This window comes from Colobus angolensis, unplaced genomic scaffold, assembly GCF_000951035.1.
Source record: "Colobus angolensis palliatus isolate OR3802 unplaced genomic scaffold, Cang.pa_1.0 Scaffold24, whole genome shotgun sequence".
In the NCBI taxonomy this organism is placed as follows: Eukaryota; Metazoa; Chordata; class Mammalia; order Primates; family Cercopithecidae; genus Colobus; species Colobus angolensis.
In genome coordinates, this window is record NW_012115599.1 from 10,927,582 (window position 1) to 10,955,201 (window position 27,620).

The 27,620-nt window shown below is 49.6% G+C and overlaps 1 protein-coding gene across 3 annotated transcripts; it reads left to right on the plus strand.

Moving 5' to 3' along the window:
* The first annotated feature begins 985 nt into the window (after positions 1-985).
* On the plus strand, positions 986-23,599 carry ETV7 (ets variant 7). 3 transcript variants are annotated; one of them, XM_011945351.1, is made up of 8 exons: positions 1,039-1,290; positions 3,131-3,266; positions 13,780-13,944; positions 16,246-16,371; positions 18,258-18,488; positions 20,747-20,889; positions 22,956-23,056; positions 23,170-23,599. In XM_011945351.1, the coding sequence occupies exons 1-8, from the start codon at positions 1,285-1,287 to the stop codon at positions 23,285-23,287; spliced, it is 1,026 nt and encodes a 341-aa protein (XP_011800741.1). In that variant the 5' UTR covers positions 1,039-1,284; the 3' UTR covers positions 23,288-23,599. The 3 variants fall into 3 exon arrangements, with proteins under 3 accessions (XP_011800742.1, XP_011800741.1, XP_011800743.1); XM_011945352.1 differs by lacking the exon at positions 13,780-13,944 and having other exon boundaries at positions 986-1,290; XM_011945353.1 differs by lacking the exons at positions 3,131-3,266; positions 13,780-13,944 and having other exon boundaries at positions 1,117-1,290.
* The last annotated feature ends 4,021 nt before the right edge of the window (positions 23,600-27,620 follow it).

A 27,620-nucleotide genomic window follows, 5' to 3' on the forward strand; every position in this document is an offset into this window, starting at 1 on the left:
ATAGCTGGGGCTACAAGTGTAGCCCCACCAAGCCCAGCTAATTTTTTAAATTTTCGGTAAAGACAGGATCTCACCATGTTGTCCAGACTGGTGTCCAACTCCTGGGCTCAAGCGATCCTCCCACCTTGGCCTCCCAAAGTGCTGGGATTACAGGCATGAGCCACTGCGCCCTGGGCATCTTTTCGCATATTCAGGAGCCACTTGGCATTTCCTTTTATGTGGACTGTTTATTCATATCCTTTGCTCATTTTTTTTTTTCTACTGGGTTTCTGGCCTTGTTCTTACTGGTTTCTTATTGCTGGCCTAGAGCTTGTGATAATATATCAGTGCTAAGCCTACTTTGTAACAGCGTCTACACCGTCAGATTTTCAGCAGAAGGTTGCTAATGCTTTTCTTTCCTTTTCTTCAGTGTCTGCTGGTTTGTTTTTATGCGCACAACCTCTCTTGAGACAGGGGGAGCTGAGACAAATGGAAAGGGTGATGGGTGGGCAAGCACCAACTCTGGAGCACTCAGAGGCCCAGGAAAAGGTGTCAGTCGGGATCTCCCAGTAGTCTGGCCCTGCTCAGGAGAGCACAGCCGCTCTGATGGTGGCGCTACAGTTCCGGACCTGTGGGGCCTCCGCGGGGCCAAACGGCAGACGGCAGACCGAGACAGTATCGGGGCCGGGAAGGTCACCCACCCCTAAATGGAGAGGCACCAGGCCCAGGAACACCCCGTGGGAGGCTCCTTCCCATCCCATGTGCGGATACTCACAGGGTCTTGCTCCTGGGCTCGGGACCATGAGAGAGGCAGCTGGTCCCGAGTTCAGGACTAGGGGTCTCCTTAGCTCCTCAAATCCTGCAGAATCCCACCTCTGCCCCAGTGGGAGCCAAGGCCTGGTCGCCAGAGGGGCTGTCCGCCGGCAGGAGGCTGTGTGCAGGACCCACGCCTCCCAGGCTGGCGAGCGGGAAGCGCCCTGGGGCTGCGCTCCCGCGGGCCGGCCCATGCCCTGCCCATAGCCCGCAGCGGCGCGAGTGGAACCGCATCCCGCTCTTTCGTTTTCGTTTCCCGGAAGGATAGCGATTACCGGAGCGCCTGGCGCCTCTGCCCGCCTGCGGGGGACCCGGGCGCACACGCCTTGGCGCTTCTCGAAAGACATTTCCTCCCACGCGACCTTCCAGTTCTCGGAGCCAGGTTAGGGGTTTGGGGGAGGAGGACTGGGAGCGCGGGCCTAGGGCCCCAGCAGCCACAGCCAGGGGAACGCTCACGACAGAAAGCCGGTGGCTTCCTCACCTCCACCTGTAATGCAGGTAAGAGCCTGGAGGCTGAACACGCAGCGCGCGCGCGGAGCCACCTGCTCCCTCATCCTTTCCCCATCATCCAGATTTCCAAACCTGTTTTATCAGACCTTTTACCTGGCGGGAATCTCTCTTTCCAACACATTCCTAAACCTCACACTCATCCCACTCACCTCCCCTTCCACCTCCAGACGCGGGTCACTGCCCCTGACTCTCTCAGTGTCATACACAGCTCCGAAGGCATCATGCACAGCCCCTGCAGGCCCTTTCTGCAGCCCCCCTTACCACTGGTCGCCCCTACACCAACCAGATGTGAGGTCCTTGGAAGTTCCTGCGCAAGCCGGGTCCTCACAGCTGGTGAACGCATTCTCGCAGGGAGCCCCTCGTTAGCAGCCCCTCCCCACTCGCCGGTTTCCTGGGAGCCTCGGAATTGCCCCCAGAGCTGGGGCCCCATCCCACTCCAAGGCCTTTCTCCACTCCCTTCTCGCCAAGACCCATACCCGTTTATCAGACCCTTCCCTGGCCTCCATGCTGAAACCCAGGAGTCTGATCCTCAGCAGTTCCGTGGCTGGCGTTTCCCAGGCAGTTATAGCCCCGGAATTCCCCCATCCTCTTACTTGGATGGGGATAGAGGAGTAGACAAAGAGCCTCCTGCAAGTTCTAGGCAAGTCCTGTGCCTTGAGCCCCTTCTCCAGCAAGGTAAGCTTTCCTTTCCCTATTAGGAGGCAGCCCCTGAGGTCTGATTACTTGGGAAACAGCACCAAAGGGGGTCCGGCTGGAAATGAAGTGAGAACGACGCTGAAAGGTGTTGAATCCCCTTTCGCAGCAGCCAAGGCTTCTGGAGTTCTGCTGGCTCCGATCCAAATTCTTTCTCGGCAGATCGCTCTCCTGGGATCCCAAGAGATGAATGTAAAGCTTTTGACAATCCTAGAGTGAAAAATGACTTGATGGAACTGGTTTCACTTTTCCTTTCCGTGCTGTGGCAGCCTGTGGCTGGGCATGAGCCCCAAGGAGCCTCCTATTCCTACAAAATCCTGCCACTTTCTTCATTTTCTCATCTGGATGGATGAACCCCCGTCATCTCTGGGGGCCAGGCTGATTGTTGAATTGTAAAGATACAGGCTTCCCGTGGTGAGACCTTAGGATTCAGAAATTTATCCTTTTTTCTCTTTTGAAAATAGTGTTTGTTTGTTCTGAGACGGAGTCTTGCTCTCTTGCCCAGGCTGGAGTGCAGTAGCGCAGTCTTGGCTCACTCCAACTTCCGCTTCCCGGGTTCAAGTGATTCTCCTGCCTCAGCCTCCTGAGTAGCTGGGATTACAGGAGCCCATCACCACGCCTGGCTAATTTTGTATTTTTTCATAAAGACGGTGTTTCACATGTTCGTCAGGCTAGTCTCAAACTCCTGACCTCAAGTAATCCACCCGCCTCAGACTCCCAAAGTGTTAAGATTATAGGTGTGAGCCACCACACCTGGCCTGTTTGTTTATTTCTGATTTAAGGTCTTTTGATCCTGGCCTCTCAGGTTTCCTGTGTTGTCCTCACCAAGGATCCAGTGAGTATTCCTAGGCTCTCAGATTTCAATCATACAAGTCTTGACAGGGGATCCCTCTTGGAGTTAGGCACATGCATGGAAAGCTTGAATTGGAAGGATGTCATTTATTGTGCCCACTGGGTACAAGATGTTGATGGTACTGAGTTGAAGATATACATGGTTCCTACCTTTAAGATTGATGCAGTCTATTGGCAGAGATAAACACTCTTTCCCTTCCAAAAAAATTCTTAAGACATTTAAAGATGGCTGAGCCTTCACCAAGACACTCTTCTTTGACTGTCCTGGTTTTTCTCTTTCTAGGAGGGAGAATTGGCTGGTTCTCCTATAAGCCCTGTGGCAGCCATGCCTCCCCTAGGCACCCACGTGCAAGGCAGATGTGAAGCTCAAATTAACCTGCTGGGTGAAGGGGGGATCTGCAAGCTGCCGGGAAGACTCCGTAAGTAGAGGGTAGGAGAAAAGCTGAGTTTTTAAAAGTAAATTTTTATTTTGTTTTAGATCCGGGATCTTGCTCTGTTGCTTAGGCTGGAGTGTAGTGGTGTAATCACAGCTCATTGCAGCTTCAAGCTCCTGGGCTCAAGTAATCCTCCCACCTCAGCCTCCCCAATAGCTGGGACTACAGGCACACTGGCTAATGTTAAAATTTTTAGTAGAAATGGAAAGCTCACTATGTTGCCGAGGTTGGTCTTGAGCTCTTGGGCTCAAGCTATCCTCTCGCCTCTGCCTCTCAAAGTGCTGGGATTACGGGCGTGAACCACTATACCTGGCCCTTAAAATTAATTTTTTTTTTTTTAAATAAGAGACAGGGTCTGTCTATGTTGCCCAGGTTGTTCTCAAATTCCTACGCTCAAGCAATCCTCTCATCTCGGCTTCCCAAAGTGCTGGGATTACAGGCATGAGCCAGTGTGCCTGGCCAAGATTTTATATATATCTCATAACATAACTTTGTACCGCATAAATATATACAATTATTGTTTATAATTTGTCAATCAAAAATTTAATTTTGGCCAGGTGCCAAAATTAAATTACCTTCCCTCTGTTTGCTGTTTCTTTGCTGAGTTTTCTTTAGCTTTTCCTTTGTAATGGAGTGTTGCTCTGTTGCCCAGGCTGGAGTGCAGTGACATGACCTCAGCTCACTGCAACCTCCGCCTTCCTGGTTCAAGCAATTTTCCTGCCTCAGCCTCTCGAGTAGCTGGAACTACAGGCGTACACCACCACGCCTGGCTAATTTTTGTATTTTTTAGTAGAGATGGGGTTTCACCATATTTGCCAGGCTGGTCTCAAACTCCTGACCTCATGATCCACCTGCCTTGGCCTCCCAATGTGCTGGAATTACAGGTGTGGGCCACCGTGTCCGGCCAAGGTTAGAAATTTTAACACAACTTCTAAGAAATACTTTCTAATAGTGAAGCTCAAGCACAAGACCCACAACTCTTCTCTGAGCCCTGGGAAATCCTATTTCCCTAAGACCAAACTTCCTAAGCTCAGAAGCTCACTAAATATCTACTGAATGAATGAATGCATGAATGACTCAGGATCTCTGTCAAGAACACCAGGACCTCCAAACAATGCAGGATCACTTCTGTGGGCCCTTCTGAGATGGTCACCAGATATTCCTGCACATTTCTAGGGACAGGCATTTCCTCCCCTCTTGAGGCAGCCTATTCTCTGGTTGCATAACTCAGGGTGCAGGTCATCGTGGCCTATTTTCTCCTAGATTAGAACTCCTGAGCTACCAGTTCTATTGCCTTGGGTTAGATTTCCCCAGGAGCAAACCCTAAAATACTGGTGAGGAGTGGGGAGGAAAGACAAAGAAGAGAAGGAAATCCCAAAGGTGTTCTTTTGGGCCAGTTAGCACCATGGGGTCTCTGGGGACAGTGAATCCTAAGTTATTCCAACCAATGGGTAAGGGGGTTATCCACTCACTTCCCTTCCATGACAGGCTGAATGCTGTTTCCAGGGGTATTGGCTCTCCAGCATTTCCAAGTTACCCTATACACTGGCTAAGGGCTTCCCGCAGCCAGAAACTACCCAAGGCAGAGTCAGATGGGGCATTTGGCAGCCTTCAGAGTGCGGAGGTGAGAGGCAGGGCCTATGGGCAGGGCCCCAGCAGCGTCTTCTATACCTGTCATCTTAGATTCCATGACTCATATTTATTGGAACATCTGCAAATATTCAGACAATACAGTTCTGGCCCTTAGTAAGTATCTGACAGTTTTAAAAGATAGGGGATGCCAAATGACTCATTTTCCTGTCAACAGCATCCCAAACAAGCCAACTGCTGACACCAAATGAGGGTTTGACTTTTCAGCCCTGTTGGGGATGATCTCAGCTCAGTTTCCCAAATTTCTGGAAGCTGGATTTCCATCTCTGTCCATCTCGCTTGTTTATACCTCATTCCCTCCCCTACCTCCAGCCTCCCTTTTAGCAGTCAGGACTGATTTGCCTCAGCAGGAAGTGAACAAACAAAACAGATCTTGTTTAGCCTTGTGAGTTGACGCTAAGAGGAACACGGAAGTTATTTTCCTGCAGAGCTCACTGTTTTGTCATTGATTTTCCTGACAAAGATGTGTAGTAAAGCAGTGGAAAGTCCACTCTGAGGACAACTGTGATATCCGGGGTTGTGGCAAGGGACACGAGGTATACTGGGATGGAGAAGTGGATTCATGGAGATTCACAACGATGCTTCCCTGTATGGAAATGGGGAACAAAAGAGGATTCTCACCTCCCCATCCCTGGTCCATGGCCATGAGGGTCTGCCCAAGGCCAGAGTGAGTCAGGAGCTATGGGGGGAATGCAGCTACAGGGCAGGGACAGCTGGCAGTGCAGACTCTAGGACCACTTTCAGAACTGGGCTAATGTCACAGAAGAGTGAGTCTGGGAGGAGGTGATGTATCCTCAAGGGACAACTTGGGAGAATTTTGAGAGGAGGCAGTTCAGAGATGGTCACCACCATGGCCTCATTCAATGACAGAGAAACTGAGACTCAGGGAGGGCAAGGGTCATCTGTGATGCTAATGGCCAGACTAGGCCTCCAACCCAGGACTCTTACTTCTTGGTCCTGCATCTCTTCTTTTCCCTGGAGCTTATTCCCCAGAGGAAAGGTCTGTGAACTTCTCGCTTTGGATGCAGAGGAAATGAGACTTCTTTGTGTTTTGAAATTGACTTTCAAAGCTCCTAGCTGTAAATAAGCCACGAGAAGAGACGTAGAGTGCCATGCCCTATATTCAGAATCACAGGGAGAGGGATAATATTTCTCTGTGACTCCCTGGAAGTGTAAAGCAGAAGAAATGGGCCTTTGGGAAGCTTGAACAGATTTTGGGTGCCCATGCTCAAGTTCACATCCTTCACGTGTGAGAGAGTTCCTGGGCACTTCATTTAATAGATCAACGTTAACAATTGTGGCTTCCTGGTATTCCAGACCAGGGCTTCTCAGATTTTAATGTGCACATGAATCTCCTGGGAACCATGCTGAAGTGCAGATTCTGGTTCAGCAGTAGGTCTGGGATGGGGCCTGAGATTCTGCAGATTTCTAATAAACTCTGCAGAATCTAATAAACTCTGCAGAAGGTAATGCTGATGTTGCTGGTTTGAGAACCACATTTTATTTATTTTCAAAATGCTGGTCAAGTCTTACTAAGGAAGTGAAATCAACTTAGTAGACCAAGATAATATTTTAAAAAATTGAAATAGAACAACACATCAGGGCGCATTATAAATAGTAAAGGTAGCTGAGATTTGTGACTACTTTGTTTAGGCTATTTATATATATGTGTGTGTGTGGGTACAAAATGTATTTGTTTACTGTGAGTTGAGGTCAAAATGGTTTGAGAAATGCTGCCCTAGATCATGGCATATGAGAAGCAGGAAACCAGATGGATGTGGGTGTAAAACACCAGAGAGGTGGGGTGGAATGGGGGGATGGAGATTAAAAGTGAATGTTCTAATTCACTGGAACGTGTGAGTGTTGACAGTGACATCATCACCTGGCAATGAAAAGGAATATGGCGGTGAGGACCCAAACAATCAGAAGGGGAATTGCAAAAACTATTAATATGAGGATAAAGAACCTCTCTCCCCACTAAACACAAGGTCAGGGCTAGATCATAGGTATCTTTGTGCAAATTGGAAAGACCCCTCCTTTGGGGAGAAGCCAATCAAAGTCCTGGCTGGATTTCACCTCCATCCTTCCATTCCCCTCCTTTGATGGTATCTTTGTGCAGTGCACAATGTGAACTGTATGCACTGGCCCCGCCCCCACAGTGATGACCATAAAGCTTGGTATGATTACCAAGAAAAGGATTATCGGCTAAGAATAGGGCCAAGCAATGGGGTGACAGATTTAAGGGGTCTCTGGAGACACAATGACATACAATAAACTAAGGACATGGTAATTGATAAGCCGTAGTCATGGCAGAGAAGCAAGCTAGTCTCTCTGTGTTCAGGCTGGGCTCCACCAGGGAGGATGCTGATAATCAGCATAAAGGCCATTGGTTGAGTTTTCACTCTTGACTAGGCATTGTGATGGGCATACCGTATTTACTATCTGATTGAATATATTCAGTAGGCGTGGAAAGTAGCTTCTTTTGTTATCTCTGCCTTACATTTGTGAAAAGTGGGCCTTAGGTGAATTATCTTGTCCAAAGCCACCCACCAATAAAATGGTGGAGCTGGGATTTGAACCAGCATCCTTTAGACCCCACAGCTGCCATTTGCTTTGAGAAACTGCCTCTAGCCTCAGGTTATGATAGCTCCCATTTTTAGCATACTAGCCAAGCACTTTAACTGTCTCTTGCATTCTTCCTGCAAGAGGATCCTGCAAGGTAGGGAAAAGCCAGCTGTTCATTCTGATTTGGTTGCTCAATGCTGGTCAGGCTCTATGGCTCCTGGAGCTCACTAGACCCAGTAAACTTCAGGGGTGTGGTGGGAAGTGGTGGAAAATAGCTTTGGTCAGGTGGGGAGGGGCACTTTGAGGGGTCTTGAAACCAGGACAGAGGGGTTTTGACTTGATGGGCTTGATAGTTGGGGGCAATAGTTTCTTCAGCAAGAGAGTAAAAGGGATGTTGTGGGAAGAGAGGTCCAGTCGGGGTGGGAGTCAGGGGCTGGAGAAGGGGCAGGCAAGGAAGCCCTGGGGGTGATTCCACACTGCTTTGCTCAACTCACTTATTTAAGCAATTTATTTTTGTTGAGCAGTTACTATGTGCCAAGCATTGCTGTAGGGGCTGGAGAGACCACAGTGACTGAGACAGGCAAAGTCTGTGCCTCCTGGAGCTTACATTCTAGTTGGGGATTCAGGTGACTACGTAAAGAAGCACTATGTCCACAGATAAGGGCAGTGGAGGTGATACAGCTGGGAGGTGGAGGAGAGCCCCCACACCTAGCTCTGGTCTGGAAGGAGGTAGGGGACACAGTGTTGACTCTTCAGGGAGACACCTGAGCCCTCCAATTGTGTCCTGGACAGGCAGCTCCTCCTGCTGCCCCAGCCAGGGCGCTCTGTCCATATCTGCCTTGGGAGCTGGGAGTCAGGAGCTGGCCAAGTTGGAAATCCTCAGTAAGCAAGCCACTGGGCCAGGAGAGTGAGGTGACAAGGTGACATTTGCCTGTAGTCTTGAGAGACAAAGATAGTTAATGGGAAAGAAGTGAAAATGCAGTGGATTATTGCCAAGAGAGGGAGAGGTCGGGGCCCGATCTGCAGAGGAAGTCCCACATTCACCTTAGATTGGGAAGGGGAGTCCCAGTTGCTCTCATCCCAGCAACTAGGTCAGGGAGACTTCTTGAGGGTGATTGACACCTTAGATAATACCCGCCAGAAGTTGGACCCTGTGCTACGCATTTTACACATATTACATCATTGACATCTATAGCTCCATGTATGTCAAAAAGCACATGCCACATGCCAGATGCTGCTCTTTAAATGGATTATCTCATAGCATCCTTGTGACAGCCCTGTGTGGACAGTACAGTTTTTTTTCATCATCCTTGGTTTTACTGATGATGCAACTGAGGTACTGTCATTTAGGTCACATTATTTACAAGTGGCCTGGCAACATCATCTATGTTTTCTGTTGCTGTTGCATGTTTTTACTTTTTTTTTTTTTTTTTTTGAGATGGAGTCTCACTCAGTCACCCAGGCTGGAGTGCAGTAGCTTGATCTCAGCTCACTGCAACCTCCACCTCCCGGGTTCAAGCAATTATCCTGTCTCAGCCTCCCAAGTAGCTGGGATTACAGGCACGTGCTACCGTGCTTAGCTAATATTTTTATTTTTAGTAGAGATGGGGTTTCACCATGATGGGCAGGCTGGTCTCAAACTCCTGACCTTATGATCCGCCTGCCTCAGACTCCCAAAGTGCTGGGATTACAGGCATGAGCCACCACACCCAACCTTCTTCTTCTTCTTCTTTCTTCTTTTTTTTTTTTTTGGAGACAGGGTCCCACTCTGTTGCCGAGGCTGGAGTACAGTGGCACTATCATAGCTCATTGCAGCCTTGAAGTCCTGGGCTCAATCCCTCCCTCCTCAGCCTTCTGAGTAGCTGAGACTATAAGCATGCACCACCATGCCTGGCTAATTAAAAAAAAATTTTTTTTATAGAGTCAAGAGTCTAACTATGTTGTTCAGGTTGGTCTCAAACTCCTAGGTTCAAATGATCCTCCCTCCTCTGCCTCCCAAACTGCAGGAATTACAGGCCTCAGCCACCACAACTGGCCAGGAATCATAGTTTTGAATTTTCAGACTGACAGCCTCCAATATGGTGAACTAGGGGAACTACACAAAAAATATGAGTTCAGGTACAATGCAATTGGCGGTTGACTCCCTAGCCGCAGAAGCCCTGGCTGGTTGTGGAGGCCTGCCCTCAACCCCTCAGGAATCTGCCCATCATGTGGCCTCCACATTTTACACTAAGTCAGCTTTCAGCATCTCATGTATCACCAGACTCATCTCCCAGCGAGGCTCCAAATTCCTGTCTTCACCAGCAAGGCATCCTTTTCCCTGCACTCCTGCTATTAAATGATATCTTATTCTTCTCTGATGGTACCTTTCCCTGACTATTGAGGTGACATGTCTTGTCACATGCTTATTGGTGGATTTGCTGTGCTGCAGGGGATCTCACCTGGCAGCAATTTTGCTGCTCCCTTCCCCCTGGGGACATTTGGCCGTGTCTGGAGACATTTTTAGTTGTTGGAACTAGGCTGGCGTTGAGTGGATAGTGACCAGGGTATTCCTAAACATCCCACAACACACAGGATAGGCCCTCACAGCAAAGAATTATCAGTCCCAAAGCGTCAATAGTGCTGAGGCTGAGAAATCCTGCTTTGCTGGGATTGCTGGGAAGATTTTTTTGTCTTTAAAAAAAATCAATTTACAGATGCTCTTGACAAGGCATTAACCTTTTATCTGTCATCTGTATTGCAAATATTTCCCCGAAATCTATCTTCTTTTAGTTTTGTTTATGGTATCTTTTGCAGCAAACACAGAAAATTAATGTAGTCAAATGTGTGTTTTGTTTTTATTATAGCCTCTGTGTTTCCTGTCATGGTTGAGGTCTCCTCTGTTCTTATTGAGTGCATATGGTTTTTGATTTCTACTTCTATTAAGATTTGTATTGTTCTATTCTTTAGGCCTTTAATCTACCTACAATTGATTTTTGTGAATGTGAATGGTGGGAGGTTATGGGGGAAACCCCACCCCTGATATTTATTGTGGGTTCTTTTCTATTTCCTAAGTGTCTCGGCTGGTTTGAGAAATAAAGGGAAAGAGTACAAAAGAGAGAAATTTTAAAGCTGGGTGTCCGGGGGAGACATCACACATTGGCGTGTTCCGTGATGCTCCCCAAGCCGTAAAACCAGCAAGTTTTTATTAGCGATTTTCAAAAGGGGAGGGAGTGCATGAATAGGGTGTGGGTCACAGAGATCACATGCTTCACAAGGTAATAAAATATCACAAAGCAAGTGGAGGCATGGGGAGATCACAGGACCACCAGATGGGGTGAAATTAAAATTCCTAATGAAGTTTTGGGCATGCATTGTCATTGATAACATCTTATCAGGAGACAGGGCTTGAGAGCAGACAACCTGTCTGACCAAAATTTATTAGGCGGGAATTTCCTCGTCCTAATAAGCCTAGGAGAGCTACAGGAGACCGAGGCTTATTTCATCCCTTCGACTTCGACCGTAAAAGGCGGCCACCTTAAGGGGGCTGTCTATAGACCTACCCTCAGGGCGCATGCTCTTTCTCAGGGATGTTCCTTGCTGAGAAAAATAATTCAGCGATATTTCTCCTATTTGCTTTTGAAAGAAGAGAAATATGGCTCTGTTCCGCCTGGCTCACCAGCAGTCAGGCTCCAAATCTTTTCTCCCTTGCTCCCTGAAGATTGCTGTTATCCTGTTCTTTTTTCAAGGTGCCCAGATTTCATATGGTTCAAACACGCATGTTCTACAATTTGGCGACATTCATCTTCCTCAGCTTACGAAGATGATGGGATTAAGAGATTAAAGTAAAGACAGGCATAGGAAATCACAAGGGTATTAATTGGGGAAGTGTCCATGAAATCGTCACAATTTATGTTCAGAGATTGCAGTAAAGACAGGTATAATAAATTATGAAAGTATTAATTTGGGAAACTAATAAATGTCCAGGAAATCTTCACAATTTATATTTGTGTTCTTCTGCCGTGGCTTCAGTCGGTCCCTCCGTTTGGGGTCCTGACTTCCTACAACAGGAGGTGAGGACCCAAATATATTTTTTTCCAGGTGGAGAGTCAGTTTTTTTTTTTTTCTTTTCATATTAGATTAACTATCCTTTCCCTCTGAATTAAAATCCTACCTCTGTCATGTATTAACTTTACAAAATACACATACACACATTTGCATGCATGTGTGCATGCATGAACACTTACTCCTGGGATCCACCTTTTTTTCCACTGATATTTGCCAATCTTAGCATAAGACCTTTCAGTCTTAGTTACATGGCTTTGTCATATGTAGTACCACAGAGGCTAGTTCTCACATGTATTCTTTCTTCCCGTCTTAAATCATTTTTTCGGCAATTTCAGACATTTACTCTTTTCTCTTATTCATTTTTAGGTCCCAAAATAGAAGTAAAGGAAACCTCTCCTCACTCTTAACCTGGGCTCTAGTGCCTTGCTTTCTGTTTTCTCGGCACAGTGAGCACTCCCCGCATGCCGTCGGGAGGACTATCATTAGAGTCACTGGTTGTGGGACTCCTCCCTCCTGCCAGCCTGGTTCTGTGCCATGTCCCTGGCCCTGCACGGTGACTGACACAAGCTGGTGCTCATTAGATATTGGCATGCAGGATGCAGATCTCCTTTGTTTTAAATGTTAAAATTAAGTTAATTTCTTGTGTTGCTTTGAGTATAAGGGAGCAGAGGCTGGTCTGGTCTTTGTCATTGCCAAGGGGTAGCCTTGGACAGTTGCTTCTCTCTTCTGCCTCAACGTTTTTACCTGTAGAACTGAGCCCAGTAAGCTCTGAGTCTTTATACCATTGCAGTCATAAAATAGGATTTAAATTTATGTATTTTTTTGAGACAGGATCTCACTCTGTCACCCAGGCTGGAGTGCAGTGGCTCAATGATGGTTCACTGTGACCTCCCAGGCTCAAGCGATCCTCCCACCTCAGCTTCCCAGCTGGGACCACAAGTGTGCACCACTATGCCCGGCTAAATTTTCTAGAATTTTTGTATATTTGGAGAGATGGGGTTTTGCCAAGTTACTCAGCCTGGTCTCGAACTCCTGGGATCAAGTGATCTGCCCACTTTGGCCTCCCAGAGTGCTGGGATTACGGGTGTGAACCACTGCACTCAGTCTATTTTAAATACTTTTTGCCCACAAAGGCAAATGTGTCAAGGGCTCATAAAGTCATAATGTAGCCCTGCTAAACACTACCCAAAACTTGGCATTAGAAGCGTAGCAGTCCCAGGCAGAGTGGAAACGTGGGGAGAATCAGCAGCCACTTGTCTGGCTACTGCCAGAATAAAAACACATGCACTGAAGGTGAGTGTAGGAGGCTCGCTTGTCCCCTGGGCTGTTCCCTGAGCAAACCTGATTCCAAGTTGGCACAATGGAGCAGAAAAATTCCATAGCCAGACATCCCAGCTGTGCCTCATGCTTCCTGTATGAGTGTGGACTAGTCACTTAACCTCTGGGAGCCTCATTGCCTCATTTGGGGAATAATAACACCCCTTCCTTTTTCTTTTTTTAGACAGATCTTTCTCTGTCACCCAGGCTGGAGTGCAGTGGCGCGATCTCGGCTCACTGCAAGCTCCGCCTCCAGGATTCATGCCATTCTCCTGCCTCAGCCTCCCGAGTAGCTGGGACTGCAGGCAGATGCCAGCATGCCCAGCTAATTTTTGTATTTTTAGTAGAGATGGGGTTTCACCATGTTGGCCAGGATGGTCTCAATCTCCTGACCTCATGATCCACCTGCCTTGGCCTCCCAAAGTGCTGGGATTACAGGCATGAGCCACTGCGCCCGGCCAGTAACATCCCTTTCATTGGACTGTTTGGTCATTCAAGTAATCACTCAACATGTGTTTTTTGAGCACCTACTGTGTTCCAGGCACCGTTCTAGGTGCTGAATACACGTAACAGTGTGCTCCAGCACACCTAGTCCAGTGCCAGCACATAGTAGGTTCTCGTTAAACACTTGTTGAATGAATGATTGGAAAACAGGTGGGGAGGAGGTACCAACAATAAATAAGTGAATACATGCATGATACATATATAATGATAAACACCAACACATGATTCTATCCCGTGTAAAATGTCGTTACAAAAAAGGTAAGGTGCTAGGAAGGAAAGGAACAGGTGCCAGGGACAGAAGATGATGGGGGTTGGGAGCCAGGACAGGGGAGCATCTGCTCAGATGGAGTGCTCAGGGTAGGATTCTTTGAGGAGGCCTACGGGGAGTGATGGGACTGGTTCTTGCTGGTTGCAGGCATCCAGCCCGCACTGTGGAGCAGGGAGGACGTGCTGCACTGGCTGCGCTGGGCAGAGCAGGAGTACTCTCTGCCATGCACCGCGGAGCACGGGTTCGAGATGAATGGACGTGCCCTCTGTATCCTCACCAAGGACGACTTCCGGCACCGTGCGCCCAGCTCAGGTCAGAGAGACTCACAGGTTTTCCTCTAAGTGGGAACCCTGGTAGGCCAGGACAGCCCAAGTACCCCAGGGGGATCCAGGAAGGGAGATGGAAGAGGTCTTCTTTGGGGAATCATGCTCATTTCCAGCACTGCAGATGCCCCTCTGCACACGCGTGTGTCTGGTGGGTCCTAGTTAGAGCAGGCCTTCGGTGAGGGAGTCCATTTGACCACTTGTTTTCAGAGCTGTAGGGGCCTGTTCTGCTGTCTTGCTTTCTCTTCCCCTTATCTGTGGCCCTCGTCTCCTTTACTCACTTCCATCCTATTGCCTCCCACCCCCTACCCCTACTGAGCAAAAAACCAACTAGAGAAAGATCAAATATTCATTCACACTGAAGTATAAATGGCTGGTAACAGCAAAAGCCTTGACTCTCAATATGACTTTTGATTTTAACCAGAAACGCAAAGGAATGGATGTCAGATTATGGTGTTCCAGCAGCACGAAGTTTGTGGGGAGGGACTGGTGGTGGGAGGGAGGGTGGCCAGTGGTAGCGGGCAGCAGGGCCTTCCAGGAATCTCTAGAATCGCATTTGAGTCTTACTTGGCTTGTTTTCAGGTGGCTCTTATGTTTGTGCTGATTTGGTGTCTTTTTTTAAGAATTCGCTGATGTTTTCTGTGTACTCTGTCTTTTGGTCAAGCAGGCCCACAGTGTATGTGGCAAAGAGATGTTCTGAAATCTGCTGATTTGCTCCTTTTCTCCTTAACACGCACAGCCGGTCTCATGTCACATCCCAAGTTCTTTTTTTCTTTTTCTTTTTTTTTTTTTGAGACAGAGTCTCACTCTGTCGCCCAGGCTGGAGTGCAGTGGCGTGATCCTGGCTCATGGCAACCTCTGCCTCCCGGGTTCAAGCAATTCTCCTGCCTCAGCCTCCTGAGTAGCTGGGATTACAGGTGCCCACCACCATGCCTGGCTAATTTTGTATTTTTGGTAGAGATGGAGTTTCACCATGTTGGCCAGGCTGGTCTCAAACTCCCAACCTCAGGTGATTTGCCCACCTCGGCCTCCCAAAATGCTGGTATTACAGGCGTGAGCCACTGCTCCTGGCTGACATCCCAAGTTCTGTCACCCACTTCCCTCCATGAGCCTCTTGTAGCAGCTGCTGGAACTTTCGTCCCTCTGAGAGTCTGGATTCAAGAGTTCTAGTGGGAGGTGAGGGGAAGGTAGGGACAGAGAGACAAGGCTTCCAGCTTCCCCACAGCCCTAATGGTCCTGTGCCAAGGCAAAGCGGGGAAGCAGGTGAGCTTGGGGCTGGTCCCCTTCATGCCCTTGTTCATCTCTCCATCTTCCTACAAGCACTCCTGGTCCTTGAGTAACCACTCTACTTTCTATCCCACTGGGTGCCTGGGATCCCCAGGTTGGCTCTCTACCCATGGATCCCCTCTTTCCTGTCCTACTATCAGCACCTTAGCCCGAGGTATGAGTCAAGGGAAATTTCTGGGACCATGGACAGAGCCCAATTCTGTTTTTTTTGTTTTTGTTTTTGCAACAGGGTCTCACTCTATTGCCCAGACTAGAGTTTGGTGGCGTGAACACAGCTCACTTCAGCCTCAACCTCCTGGGTTCTAGTGATCCACCTGCCTCAGCCTCCCAAGTAGCTGGGACCACAGACATGTGCCACCATACCCAGCTGATTTTTAAACTTTTTGTAGAAACAGGGTCTGTCCATGTTGCCCAGGCTGGTCTCAAACTCCTGGGCTCAAGCAATCCTCCTGCCTTAGCCTCCTAAAGTGTTGGGATTACAGGTGTGATCCATCACACCTGGCCTTTCTTTTTTTCAACCATTTACTGAAGCGGCTACTAATTCCGCCTTTTAGGAAGAGGCTAAGACAGCTTTGCTCCTTAGAAGGCAGGGGCAGACTTTTAAAAAAGCTTGGAATCCCATGAGCCTCAGAACTGTCTCTGCCCCCAGGAACGTGAGGTACAGTTGTACAGTTTATGCACTGTGCACAAGCCCTCAGCCAAGGGTGTGTGCGGGGGGTTGAGAAGCAGCCTGACCTTGCAAGCTGCATGCCCTGGAGGCGGCCATGTCTACTGGCAGGATAGGATGTCTTTCTAAAATTCATCCACCACGGGAGCAGCAGCATCCCTGCCCATCGCCAGCCCAGCCTCCTGTTAGCTGCAGCAGAAACCCCTTCGCCAGCAGCATGAAGCTGTGACAGGACATGCCAGCCCTCACCCTGAGGCAGGTGGCTGCAGGGGGACGAGGCTGGCCCTCCCCACGTGGCCTGTTCAGCAGCCTGCCCTCCCTCCCACCCATGTCCAGGTGACGTCCTGTATGAGCTGCTCCAGTACATCAAGACCCAGCGGCGAGCCCTTGTGTGTGGGCCTTTTTTTGGAGGGGCCTTCAGTCTGAAGACGCCCACCCAGCACTGTCCTGTCTCCCCGGAAGGTGAGGAAGCTGTTTGGGGCGCTCTGAGTACCTCCCTCAGATCAGCCTCACTGGGAGGGAAGGACATCCTCAAGGCAAAGCAATGAAGGAGGTGGCCAGTGTGGGCAAGCTCCCCTCCCTCCCCGCCCCCACCTCCTGCTCTGGGGTGCTCCTGGCAGCCCCCCCTCTGTGCTGCACCCTCCCTGCCTCCCACCTCCCCGTTTCTCTGCTCTCTCCAGCAAAGAGTTGTTTGTATCATGTCTCAGTTTCCTCTCTAGAGCCCTCCGTGGAAACCACTCTTGTCAGGGTCTCCAGAAACCTGAAAATAAGGATGTCCATGCCATGGCCATTCTCAGTCCTGATTTACCGTGGCCTCTCACAGCCTTCCACCCTGGGGGTCACCTCTTCTTCCCCCAAAACTCTTTCTTCCCTTGGCTTCCAGGACACCCCACTCACCTGGTCTCCTCTACCCTACTGGTGTCTCCTCGACCTCCTCTTCTGGTTTCTACTCTTCTCCCCTGCTTCTAGCAGTTGGGGTACCCCAGGGTCAGAGGACCTCTCTGCTTCTCTATCTGCTGCACTCAGATGCTGGGAAATCTCATCTGATCCTGGATCTTAAACACCATGTGGTGCCAGTGATTCCAATATATGCCTCAACCTCTCCAAATTCCAGATATGTGCACCCACGCTGCCTGCCCCACCCCTCCACTGGGGCGTCTAGTAGGCACCTCAACCCCCACAGCCCCTAAACCAAATGCCTGATATCCTGCCCTTTTCAGTCTTCCCCAGCCCCGCAAACCCCGCCTCCACACTTCCAATTGCTCAGATGTCATTCCTACCCCCCCCCCACACTCATCCCAACTGTCCACAAACCCTGTCCGCTCTACCCTCAAATCTATCCAGAATCCAGCCTTTTCTCATTCCTCCCCTGCTGCCCCGTTCCAGTCCCCACTGCGTCTGGAGAATGTCGTCACCGGTCTCCTTGCTTCTGCTCTTGACCTCCTGTGATCTGTTCTCCACAGCGCAGGGAGATTCAGAAGTAGGTCACATCACTTTTCTGCTCAGCATCTTCCAGCGGCTCCCTTTTCACTCAGAGTCCAGTGTGGTTCTTCCGCTGACTCCTGCCCCTGCCTTCCCCTTCCAGGCTTCTCTCTCTTGCTCCTGCTGCTCCAGTCACACGGGCTCTCTTGTTTATTGAACAAGCCTGAGATGCTCCTGCCCCAGGGCCTTTGCAATTACTGTTCCCTCTGCCTGACATCCCCTCCCTGCTCTAGAAACACACAGATCTCACTCTTCTACCTCCTTTGGGTCTGTTCAAATGCTAATGTCAGGGAGGCCTGAGCAGCCTCTCAGAAGTGGCAACTCCTGCTCCTTTCCCAGATCTGCCTCTCTGCCTTAGGGTGATTTATTTTATTCTCCCCACATTGTATACTGTTTCTGTTTCCTTTTTATTTTAACCGTCCATCTCCCCTGCTCTCAACTAGCATATAAGCTCCTTGAGGGCAGGGGCTTTTGGGGGCTCAGCGATATATCCTCAAGATTCTTAGAACAATGCCTGGTTCATAGAAGGCTCTCAATAAATACTTGGGCAAATGGAGAGGAGGTGGGATACAGCGCCCCTGGGTGCTAGACCTGGCTTCGTCACTGCTCGGCTTTGCAGCCAGTTTCACAGATGCGGGAACAGGCTTGACAGATTGTTACTTGTGTGGGAGCTGGGGTTAGCACCTAGGCTGTCTGGCTCTCACCCACTGCCCCCCACCGCCTCCCTGACCTTCTAACCGGGGGCTGGACAGAGGAAGAGCATCAGGAGTGCTGCCCCACAGGGCTCCCAGGCTCACCATTGAGGGATTGAGTTGGGGAGACTTGGGGCCCACTGCCTGCTACCACTGGTGCTCATCTGCTTGCAGAGGTGACTGGCCCTTCTCAGATGGACACCCGAAGGGGCCACCTGCTGCAGCCACCAGACCCAGGGCTTACCAGCTCCTTTGGCCATCTGGATGACCCTGGCCTGGCCAGGTGGTCCCCTGGCAAGGAGGAGTCCCTCAACTTATGTCACTGTGCAGAGCTCGCCTGCAGGACCCAGGGGGTCTGTTCCTTCCCTGCGATGCCACGGGCCCCCATTGACGGCAGGATTGCTGGTGAGTGGGAGGCTGCTCCTCTGGCCATGGGAAGGCGCCCTGAGTCTGAGTGCCAGAGTCACGAGTGATAAGGACAGGGCTATTTTGACCTGGTGATGGGAGGTCTGTGGCTGGGGGATTTCGGAGTAGCATGACTGTCCTGTGTGCTGGCCACCATCTGGTTACAGCGGGCAGTGATACCTGGGATCACCAAGCCTCACCCTGTCTCCCACAGAAGGACAGTTTACCAGTCATATTCTGACACTCACATTAGCATGGAGTGCCACACCTGCCTTTTAAAACTTTATCTATTTTAAAATAATTGAGCATTCATTATGTGCCAGGTGTGGTTCCCAGGCCCTTATTTAATTCTACAATGGCCTTTTGAGTTTGGTACTATTATTAGCCCCATTTCACAGATATGGAAATTGAGGCACAGAAAGGTTAAGTAACTTCTCCAAGATCACACAGCACTGGTAGAGTTGGGATGTGAACCCAGGCAGTCTGGCTCCAGAGCCTGAGCACTAACCAAATGATACACTTCCACTCTGCATTCGTTGTTAAAGGATTAGCAGGCAGACAACCTGACAGACTGACAGGTAAGCTGAAGGGTGTTTTTCTAGTCATAATATTTACACTGCATTTCTTCTTCATCTTTTTTTTTTTTTTCTTTCAACTTTTAGGTTCAGGGGGTACATGTGCAGGTTTGTTACATGAGTAAATTGCGTGCCACTGAGCTTTGGTGTATGAATAGTCCTGTCACCAAGATACTGAGCATAGTACCTGATATGTAATTTTTCTTTTCTTTTTCTTTTTTTTTTTTTTAGACGGGAATCTGGCTCTTTTGCCCAGGCTGGAGTGCAGTGGCAAAATCTCAACTCACTGCATCCTCTGCCTCCCGGGTTCAAGCAATTCTGCCGCCTCAGCCTCCCAGGTAGCTGGGATTATAGGCGCCCGCCACCACACCCGGCTAATTTTTGTTTTATTAGTAGAGACAGGGTTTCACCGTGTTGACCACAGACTGGTCTCAAACTCCTGACCTCAGGTGATCCTCCCACCTCAGCCTCCTTTGGTGCTGGGATTACAGGCGTGAGCCACTGCGCCCAGCCTGTGATAGGTAGTGTTTCTGCCCTGGCTCTTCCCCTGTAGTGGTCCCCAGTGCCCAGAGTCTATCGTTCCCATCGTTATGTCCATACCACATTTATTCTATGAAGCCACAGAGTGGGCAGAAGCCTGGCTTTTGGGTTGGAAATGACTAGAAGTCACTAAAAAACAATGATTGGCCCAAAACATAGAAATGATGAATACTTGAGGTGATAGTGTCCTAAGTACCCTGACTTGATCATTACACATTCTGTGCATGCAACAAGATCTCACATGTACACCAGAAATATGTACAAATATTATGTATCAATAAAAAACACAATGATCCACAATAATTGGATTTTTTTTTTTTTTAAAGAGACTGAGTCTCACTCTGTCGCCCAGGCTGGAGTGCAGTGATGAGACCATAGCTCACTGCTGCCTCAAATTCCTGGGCTCAAGGAATCCTCCCACTTTAGCCTCTTGCAATTACTGTATTCTTCAATTATAATGCTTAACATTCTTCATGCACTTACACTATCCCAGGCACTGTGCTGAGGGTTTTGTGGTCTATTATGTTACCTAATTCCCTCCCCACCCCATACCAGGAAACTGGCTCAGAGACAGTTGTGTAACTTGCCTGCAGTGACCCAGCCGACAGGCCCAGGTCCTGGGATTCAAGATCACACAGTTGCTCCCAGATGCCTACTTACCCTCCCAATGGCACGCTTGGTTTTCCTGAACTTCACCATTAGGGAACTTGAAGGGGTGGATGTTATAATTAATAGAAGTCCAGGGGGCTAAGTGAGTGGGCCAGGGGCAGAGAGGGACCTGTGGTCAGGGGCCCGGCCACTCGGCCTGTGGGCCCAGCACCTTCCTTCATGTGGCTCTGATGTCGGGTGGAGCCGGTCAGACTCCCCGCTTTGCCTGCCACTTAGGAGCTTAGCAACTTTAGACACCTCTGCACCTCTGAGCCCATTTCCTCACCTCTTCCTGGGGATAAAGGTAGCCACTTCCCAGACTCATGAGACAATGCATGAGGAGCCCCGTTAGTGGCCGTTTCTGTTGATACCATCATTTTCACCGTCCTGCTGGTGCTCCCAGGGCCCTGGCCAGGAGGTCTCCAAGGGCACCTTTCTAACACCTGTCCTTACAGCTCCAGTAAAGCTGCCTGCACTCCCTGTGCTAAATTGCAGACTGCCGGCTGCTGTGGGATTATGTGTATCAGCTGCTCCTTGACCCCCGGTATGAGCCCTACATCAGGTGGGAAGACAAGGACGCCAAGATCTTCCGAGTTGTGGATCCAAATGGGCTCGCCAGACTCTGGGGAAATCACAAGGTGAGCCTTGGCCGGCAGAATGGTCTCGACGTAACCAGAAGGCGACAGAGTTGGGGGTCAGAGTGGACCCCTAGCACTACGGGACAATCCTCAGCTGATGGCGCCTTCACCAGCAGCCCCAGAAGTGTCAGGATAACTTTATTTAGGGAGCTATTGAGGAACAGGCAGTTACCTCTTATGGACGGGGAATGTCTCTGAAACCGAACAATTGTGTCTTCTCATTGCTTAATCTTACCTTTGCTTAGCATTTTAGCCTTTAGAAGCATGTTTACATGAACTGCACAGTTAGGCCAGATGAGGAAGCTGCTTTCCTGCAGGGAGCTGGATAGAAACCCAGGTCTCAGGCCCAACAGGAGCATCCGACGTCAGGGCTGGAAAGGCCTGGGGATGACTGAGGCCAGCATTCCCATGAGGAGGAATGCCTGTACCTAAATGGGTGTCTGCAAGATGATCTTAGGTGGTTTAATATCCTTATAATTATTTATTTTTGAATTAGGATTACAAAATGTATCTACCGTGACCATCTCATGATTTATAGCAGTGATATAAGGAATGTAGCCTTTTAAAATAAATAGGTTTCTTTAAGTAAAAAAAATCTTTTAAAGAAAACTATTAATGATAATGATAATCATCGATTTATAGCTTTTCCTAAGATGTAATAGTGCCTGATTGCCAGGCACTGCCCTGAGAGCTCCACTTGTATTAATTCATTTAATTCTCATACCAACCTCGTAAGAGGTATTATCAAATGTGGAGCCTGGGGCTCACTGAGGGCTAACAACTTGCCCCAAATTTACCCATCCCCTGCTATGTAAGAGGCAGAGCAGGGACTTGAACCCAGTGGGTTCAAGAGCTAATAGCAATATTCTATTGCTCTTAGCAGTGCTGGTGGCTGGAAGGATGCAGATGACTAAAGTTTAGAGGATGTATTGGTCTAATCCTCATATAGAACAGGGAGGAAAACAGGCCCAGAGAGCCCCAGTTCCCTTTAATGAGCACATACTACATGCCATACACTGTGCTAATTGCCTTCATGGATTAGCTATTAATAATTTAATCCTCGACCTGTGCGATGGGTGTTCTTCTCATTATGTAGCTGGGGAAGCAGACTCAGAGAGGTCAAGAAACTTGTCCAAGGTGACACAGCTGCGAAGTGCTGGAGCTGGGGCTGAAATTGATGCCAAACCCCAGGCTCTTTGGCCCTACCTCATACTGCCTATCCCTGAGAGAGAAAGAAATGACTTGGCCAAAGTCATCCAGGGTGTGGCCTGGCAAGGCCATCCATGCCACCCCACCATGCTGTCTCTCTGATTGCATTTCCTGCACATACACATATATATAAAAGAAATATATATATTTGTTACTGTTGTGATATTTGCTATTTAAAAGTAACATGCAGTTCACTCCCACACTATGTTCTCAGCCAAGTAGGCAAGAGAACCCTTCCTTTCTTCTTTCCTTCCTTCCTCCTTCCCTCCCTCCCTCTCTCTCTTTCTTTTCTTTCTTTCTTTCTCTTTCTTTTCTTTCTTTCTTTCTTTTTCTCTCTTTCTTCTTTCTCTCTCTTTCTTTCTTTCTTTTTTCTTTTTGTGATGGAGTCTCACTCTATTGCCCAGACTGTAGTGCAGTGACATGACCGCAGCTCACTGCAACCTCTGCCTCCCAGGTTCAAGGGATTCTCCTGCCTCAGCCTCCTGAGTAGCTGGGACTACAGGCATGCACCACCACACCTGGCTAATTTTTGTATTTTTAGTGGAGACAGGGTTTCCCTATGTTGGCCAGGCTGGTCTCAAACTCCTGACCTCAAGTGACCTGCCCACCTAGGCCTGCCAAACTGTTGGGATTACAGGAGTGAGCCACCCTGCCCAGCCCCATCATTTCTTCCCCAACCTTCCCCTGCCTTTTCCTTCCAAACTCAAGTGAGCACTCATAAATCCTCACAGATCTCTGGAATGAGAGGCTTAAGAAGCTGTCCAGTCCACCCCGCTCCCTTACAGGGTGGAAAGTGAGGCCTGGAAGGAGCGGCACATGGAGAGCAGGGCTGATGTGGGGGCTGCTTTGCTTTCCAGAACCGGGTGAACATGACCTATGAGAAGATGTCTCGTGCCCTGCGCCACTATTATAAGCTTAATATCATTAAGAAGGAACCGGGGCAGAAGCTCCTGTTCAGGTGAGTAGCCTAGGGGATGTGGTGAAAGGGGAACACAGAACTGGGGTTGGGTGGGCTGAAATCCCCCTGCAACTGGGGCAGGAGCTGATTTGCAGTTGGGGCCTGAATTCTAGATTTCTAAAGACTCCAGGAAAGATGAGCCAGGACAAGGACAGCCACCTGGAGCCGCTGGAGAGCCACGAGCAGGACAGAATGGAGTTCAAGGACGAGAGGCCAGAAATCTCTCCGTGAGGGGCAGGTGGACTCCGGGCACTCGGTACCGATGGGGCAGGGACCGAGTCTCCTATGAAGGCAGCCTCCTCCTCCCAGCAGAGCAGCAGGATCCCCAGCCAGACGCTGTACCCACAGGATTACAGCCATTGCTTGGGAGGGCTGGGAGGCCTCCCATCCGGGACACTGGGGGCAGGAGTGTCATCTTTTGGGCAGGGCAATCCTGGGGCTAAATGGGGTACAGGGGAGTGTTCTCTCTCCTGCTGCACCCCGGGAGAGAAAGCCAGGCACTGATAGAGCATCCAGCCCCACTCCTGTAAATGGAATTTCCAGGATGAAGGGAATGAGGTCCCTCACTGAGCCTCAGATTTCCTCACCTGTGAAAGGGGCTGCTCCTGAAAACCCCAACCTCAGGGCTGATGCAGGAAATGGGAAAAAGTATCAGTGCTTTGAGGCAGCATGGACAGCCTCAGTAATAATAAAAACAATGCTAGCTGGCGTTTCTTTCTTTTCTCTTTTTTTTTTTTGAGACAGTCCTGCGCTGTCACCCAGGCTGGAGTGCAGTGGCACGATCTCGGCTCACTGCAACTTCTGCCTCCCGGGTTCAAGAGATTCTCGTGCCTCAGCCTCCCGAGTAGCTGGGATTACAGCTGCCCACCACCACCCCCGGCTAATTTTTGTATTTTTAGTAGAGACACAGGGTTTCACCATGTTGGCCAGGCTTGTCTCGAACTTGCGACCTCAGGTGATCCTCTGGCCTCAGCCTCCCAAAGTGCTGGGATTACAGGCGTGAGCCACTGCGTCCAGTCGATGTTTCTTAAGTGTTTGCTATGTGCCAGGCCTTGTGCTAAGGGCCTCACGGATATCTTATCTCATTTAATTCACTCGGCACCTCCCTCAGGCATGAAGGTGAGGACACTGAGGGAGAGGCCTACAGAGCTGGCCTGCCTCTCCAGAACCCAGGGCTTCGACCTGTTTTCTTTCGGCACCTCTGACTGTATGTGGGCACTTCTTAGCCAGGTCCCAGCCCCACCTCTCTGCTCTTGGCATCTTCACTGAATAGTCCATTTCACTTGGGCCAGCCCCTCATCCTCAGTTTTCAGTGACTACGACCCAGTGAAGACTGCCCCCCCGACCCCCGTACCTGTGGCTTCCTATGCTCCTGTCCCTGTATCTGCTGTGGAACTTTGGGCAAGGTGTTCCGCCTCTCTGGGGCCTCAGGTTTCTCGTCTGTAAAATGGGGCTCCTCCTCACCTGAACTCTGCGTTGTCAGAAAGCTTCCATAAGGCCATACTTGTGAAATGCTTAATGTTTGCCTGCTCTGTGGGGCGGGCTTAACCTGTGTTAGCTGAGAAATCTCTGCAGACTAGAAGCTGCTCTGAAGCATGAAAACGCCTCGGTCCAGTGGGTCAGCTTCTCCCTCTGTGCCCCAGCCCCAAGTACTGACTGGGGCCTCCTGAGGGCCAGAGCCTCTGTCCTTGCAAGCCCTCAGGTAAAGCTCGGGGAGGAGAAGGGAGTATTTTCATTTAACCAAGAGTAGAACTCCCTGGATTCACATCTTCTTTCTCAGAAGGAGGAAACTACCTCAGCCTCTTGCCCCCAGTCAGTCAGGAAATCCCCCTGTCTCTGCTGGAGCCTGCACTGGCCTTGAGTCACTGCAAAGAAGTTCTTGATAAGGACTCTTGGATTTTGGGGCTCAAAGCTGTGATAGCCCACAAGCAGGGAAACTCCAGGCTTAGTCTCATCTGGAACCCTCGGTGGTCCTCACCAGCAGGGGGCAGGCAGGTGGCTTTGGAAAAAGGATCCATGGGAAAATGCTTTGCCCCTTTCACTTTCCCTCTGAGACTGTTCTAGCTCCTTGACTTTGCTCTGGGATGAGCCCATGCACCATGGCCTCTCTTATCACCTCCTCAACCCAGAGCTGCATACTTGGCCCGGGAGGGACTGTCGAAATCAATTTATTCAGGCCCTCATTTTACAGAGAAGGGAACTGAGGCCAGAGAGAAGTGACTTGCCCAAGATCACATGGCTCAGCCCAGCTTCCTGGCTCCTGAAGTCACCTCATTTCCTCATCTCGGCATTGTGGTTGGGTCCACGATGAAGCAGGAGGATGGACTCCTAGATCACTTCTTTCAGTTATAAGTGGTGTTTTGCCTGCTGGTGGGTTGACGGATGTCAACAGCTACATTTCCCAGGGACGAGGACTTAACTCAGGTGATGAATCTCACCCAGCACCGAGACCATCAGGGCCAGGGATGGGCTACTAGGAGAATAAGCGTGAACCACTGCCGGAGATCCCAACTCCAGAACTCTGCACTCAGCCCTGGGGCCATGCCACCTTTTCTCCATCTCCCCAGGGAGATCAGGCCCTGGTCTGGGGATGGGCCCCTGGGTGCCAGGAATAAAGGGGTTCATGCAGGCCTTCCTTCTACAAACATTAATTGAATACCTGCTATGTACCGGGTACCAGGTGAGGCATTGCGTTTATATCCATTTTTCATACAATTAAAGTCCTGAAAAGTGGCAGGTCATTGAAAATGACATATGTCAAAGTGGACTACTCACAAATAATTTTTTTTTTGAGGTGGAGTTTTGCTCTGTCACCCAGACTGGAGTGCAGTGATGCAATCTCAGCTCACCACAACCTCTGACTCCCGGGTTCAAGCGATTCTTCTGCCTCAGCCTCCTGAGTAGCTGAGATTACAGGCACCCGCCACCACACCAGCTAATTTTTGTATTTTTAGTAGAGACAGGGTTTCACTGTGTTGGCCAGGCTGGTCTCGAACTCCCGACCTCAGGTGATCCGCCTGCCTCAGCCTCTTCAAGTGCTGATTACAGGTGTGAGCCACTGTGCGCGGCCAACAAAGAATTTTAAAAAGCAGGAGATACATTCTCACGGTTTGAAAAAGTAGCCAGTGCTCTCTTTTTGTCAGATTACATTACAATTAAAGAATTGACAATAAAGACAATTGATAAAGAATTAATGAAAAAATAAGTATAATAAAAAGTTCATTAATGAAACAAATGATACAAGTCACTGTCTTGGTCCAGTTGAGCCATTTACAGCATGAACCCATGAGCATGAGCTCTGGTCTTCATCTTCTCTATTAGGTGTATTCTTGCCTAGAAAGGCTTTTTCCCTCATAGGAAAGTTCCAGATCTAGCCCTTGATTTAATCCTGGTGGCTCTGCTGGGTCTTGGGCTCGTACTGCAGGAAGCCTGGGCTGATGCCAGGGACCCATCCTCTTTGTCCCAGAGGATCCCAGGGTGACAGTCTTCCTTGGCTCCCTCCTCTAGTCCCACAATGTTAGTGTGATCCACATTTTCTACTCAAATGTTCTCACAAAAGGTTTGTAGAGACACACAGAAAACACAGACCTTTACAGAGCAAGGGCCTGTACCGCAGAAATGCCCAGATCTGGTGGTAAATGGGAGGGCGGCGTGGGCTCAGAGGGAGCATGCTGAATGCTGGTGTCGGGGCCCTGCGCTGCTGGCGAGCTCCCTCAGTGAGACCTCGGCCCTCAAAGGACCTCAGCGGTAGCTAAGCCACCAATGGGACAGCCCCAGAACCTGAGTGAGGAGTTTAAAGCAGGTTGTTCTGAAACCAGTGTATGCAACTGAGAAATATTTTCATCGTGATCTCGATTTTTTAAAGTCCAAAATTCTTGTGAGTTAATTGCTCATATACCGGGGATGGGGAGTGGTGGTGAGTAAACAAAGGGGAATAGGGCCCTGGCTTGGAAAGTTTGCACAGAAGTAGGGGAAACAGAGGTAGCAGATGAGCAAACCATTGCAGTCCCCAGGGAGAGATGACGTGAGAAGTGCACCCACTGGGGACAGTGCTGGACAAAGTGGTGCTGGTGAATTCGGCTTGAGAGGCACCAGGGAGCGTTTCCCTCCGGAGAATCACAGGTTTCTGCTCTCTTTTTCCAACTTCCCTTTTGGAGGGCTGAGGTCTAGAAGCACAGCGGGGCTGTGGGCCTTCCGATCCTTGAAGGGTCAGGGAGACTGCACGGGAAATGGGATTCTGGGCTGTGGGCTTCTCTCCACGGAAAGGCCTGCAGTTTATTTATTTATTTATTTATTTATTGAGACAGAGTCTCGCTCTGTCGCCCAAGCTGGAGTGCAGTGGCCGGATCTCAGCTCACTGCAAGCTCCGCCTCCGGGGTTTACACCATTCTCCTGCCTCAGCCTCCCGGTTAGCTGGGACTACAGGCGCCCGCCACCTCGCCCGGCTAGTTTTCTGTATTTTTTAGTGGAGACAGGGTTTCACCGTGTTAGCCAGGATGGTCTCGATCTCCTGACCTCGTGATCCGCCCGTCTTGGCCTCCCAAAGTGCTGGGATTACAGGCTT

Bases quoted from the DNA above. Each gene is read 5' to 3' on its own strand.
- ETV7 (XM_011945351.1), top strand. The intron at 20,890-22,955 runs GTGAGCCTTGGC...TTTGCTTTCCAG, and splicing joins GACTCTGGGGAAATCACAAG to AACCGGGTGAACATGACCTA. The intron at 23,057-23,169 runs GTGAGTAGCCTA...CCTGAATTCTAG, and splicing joins GGGCAGAAGCTCCTGTTCAG to ATTTCTAAAGACTCCAGGAA.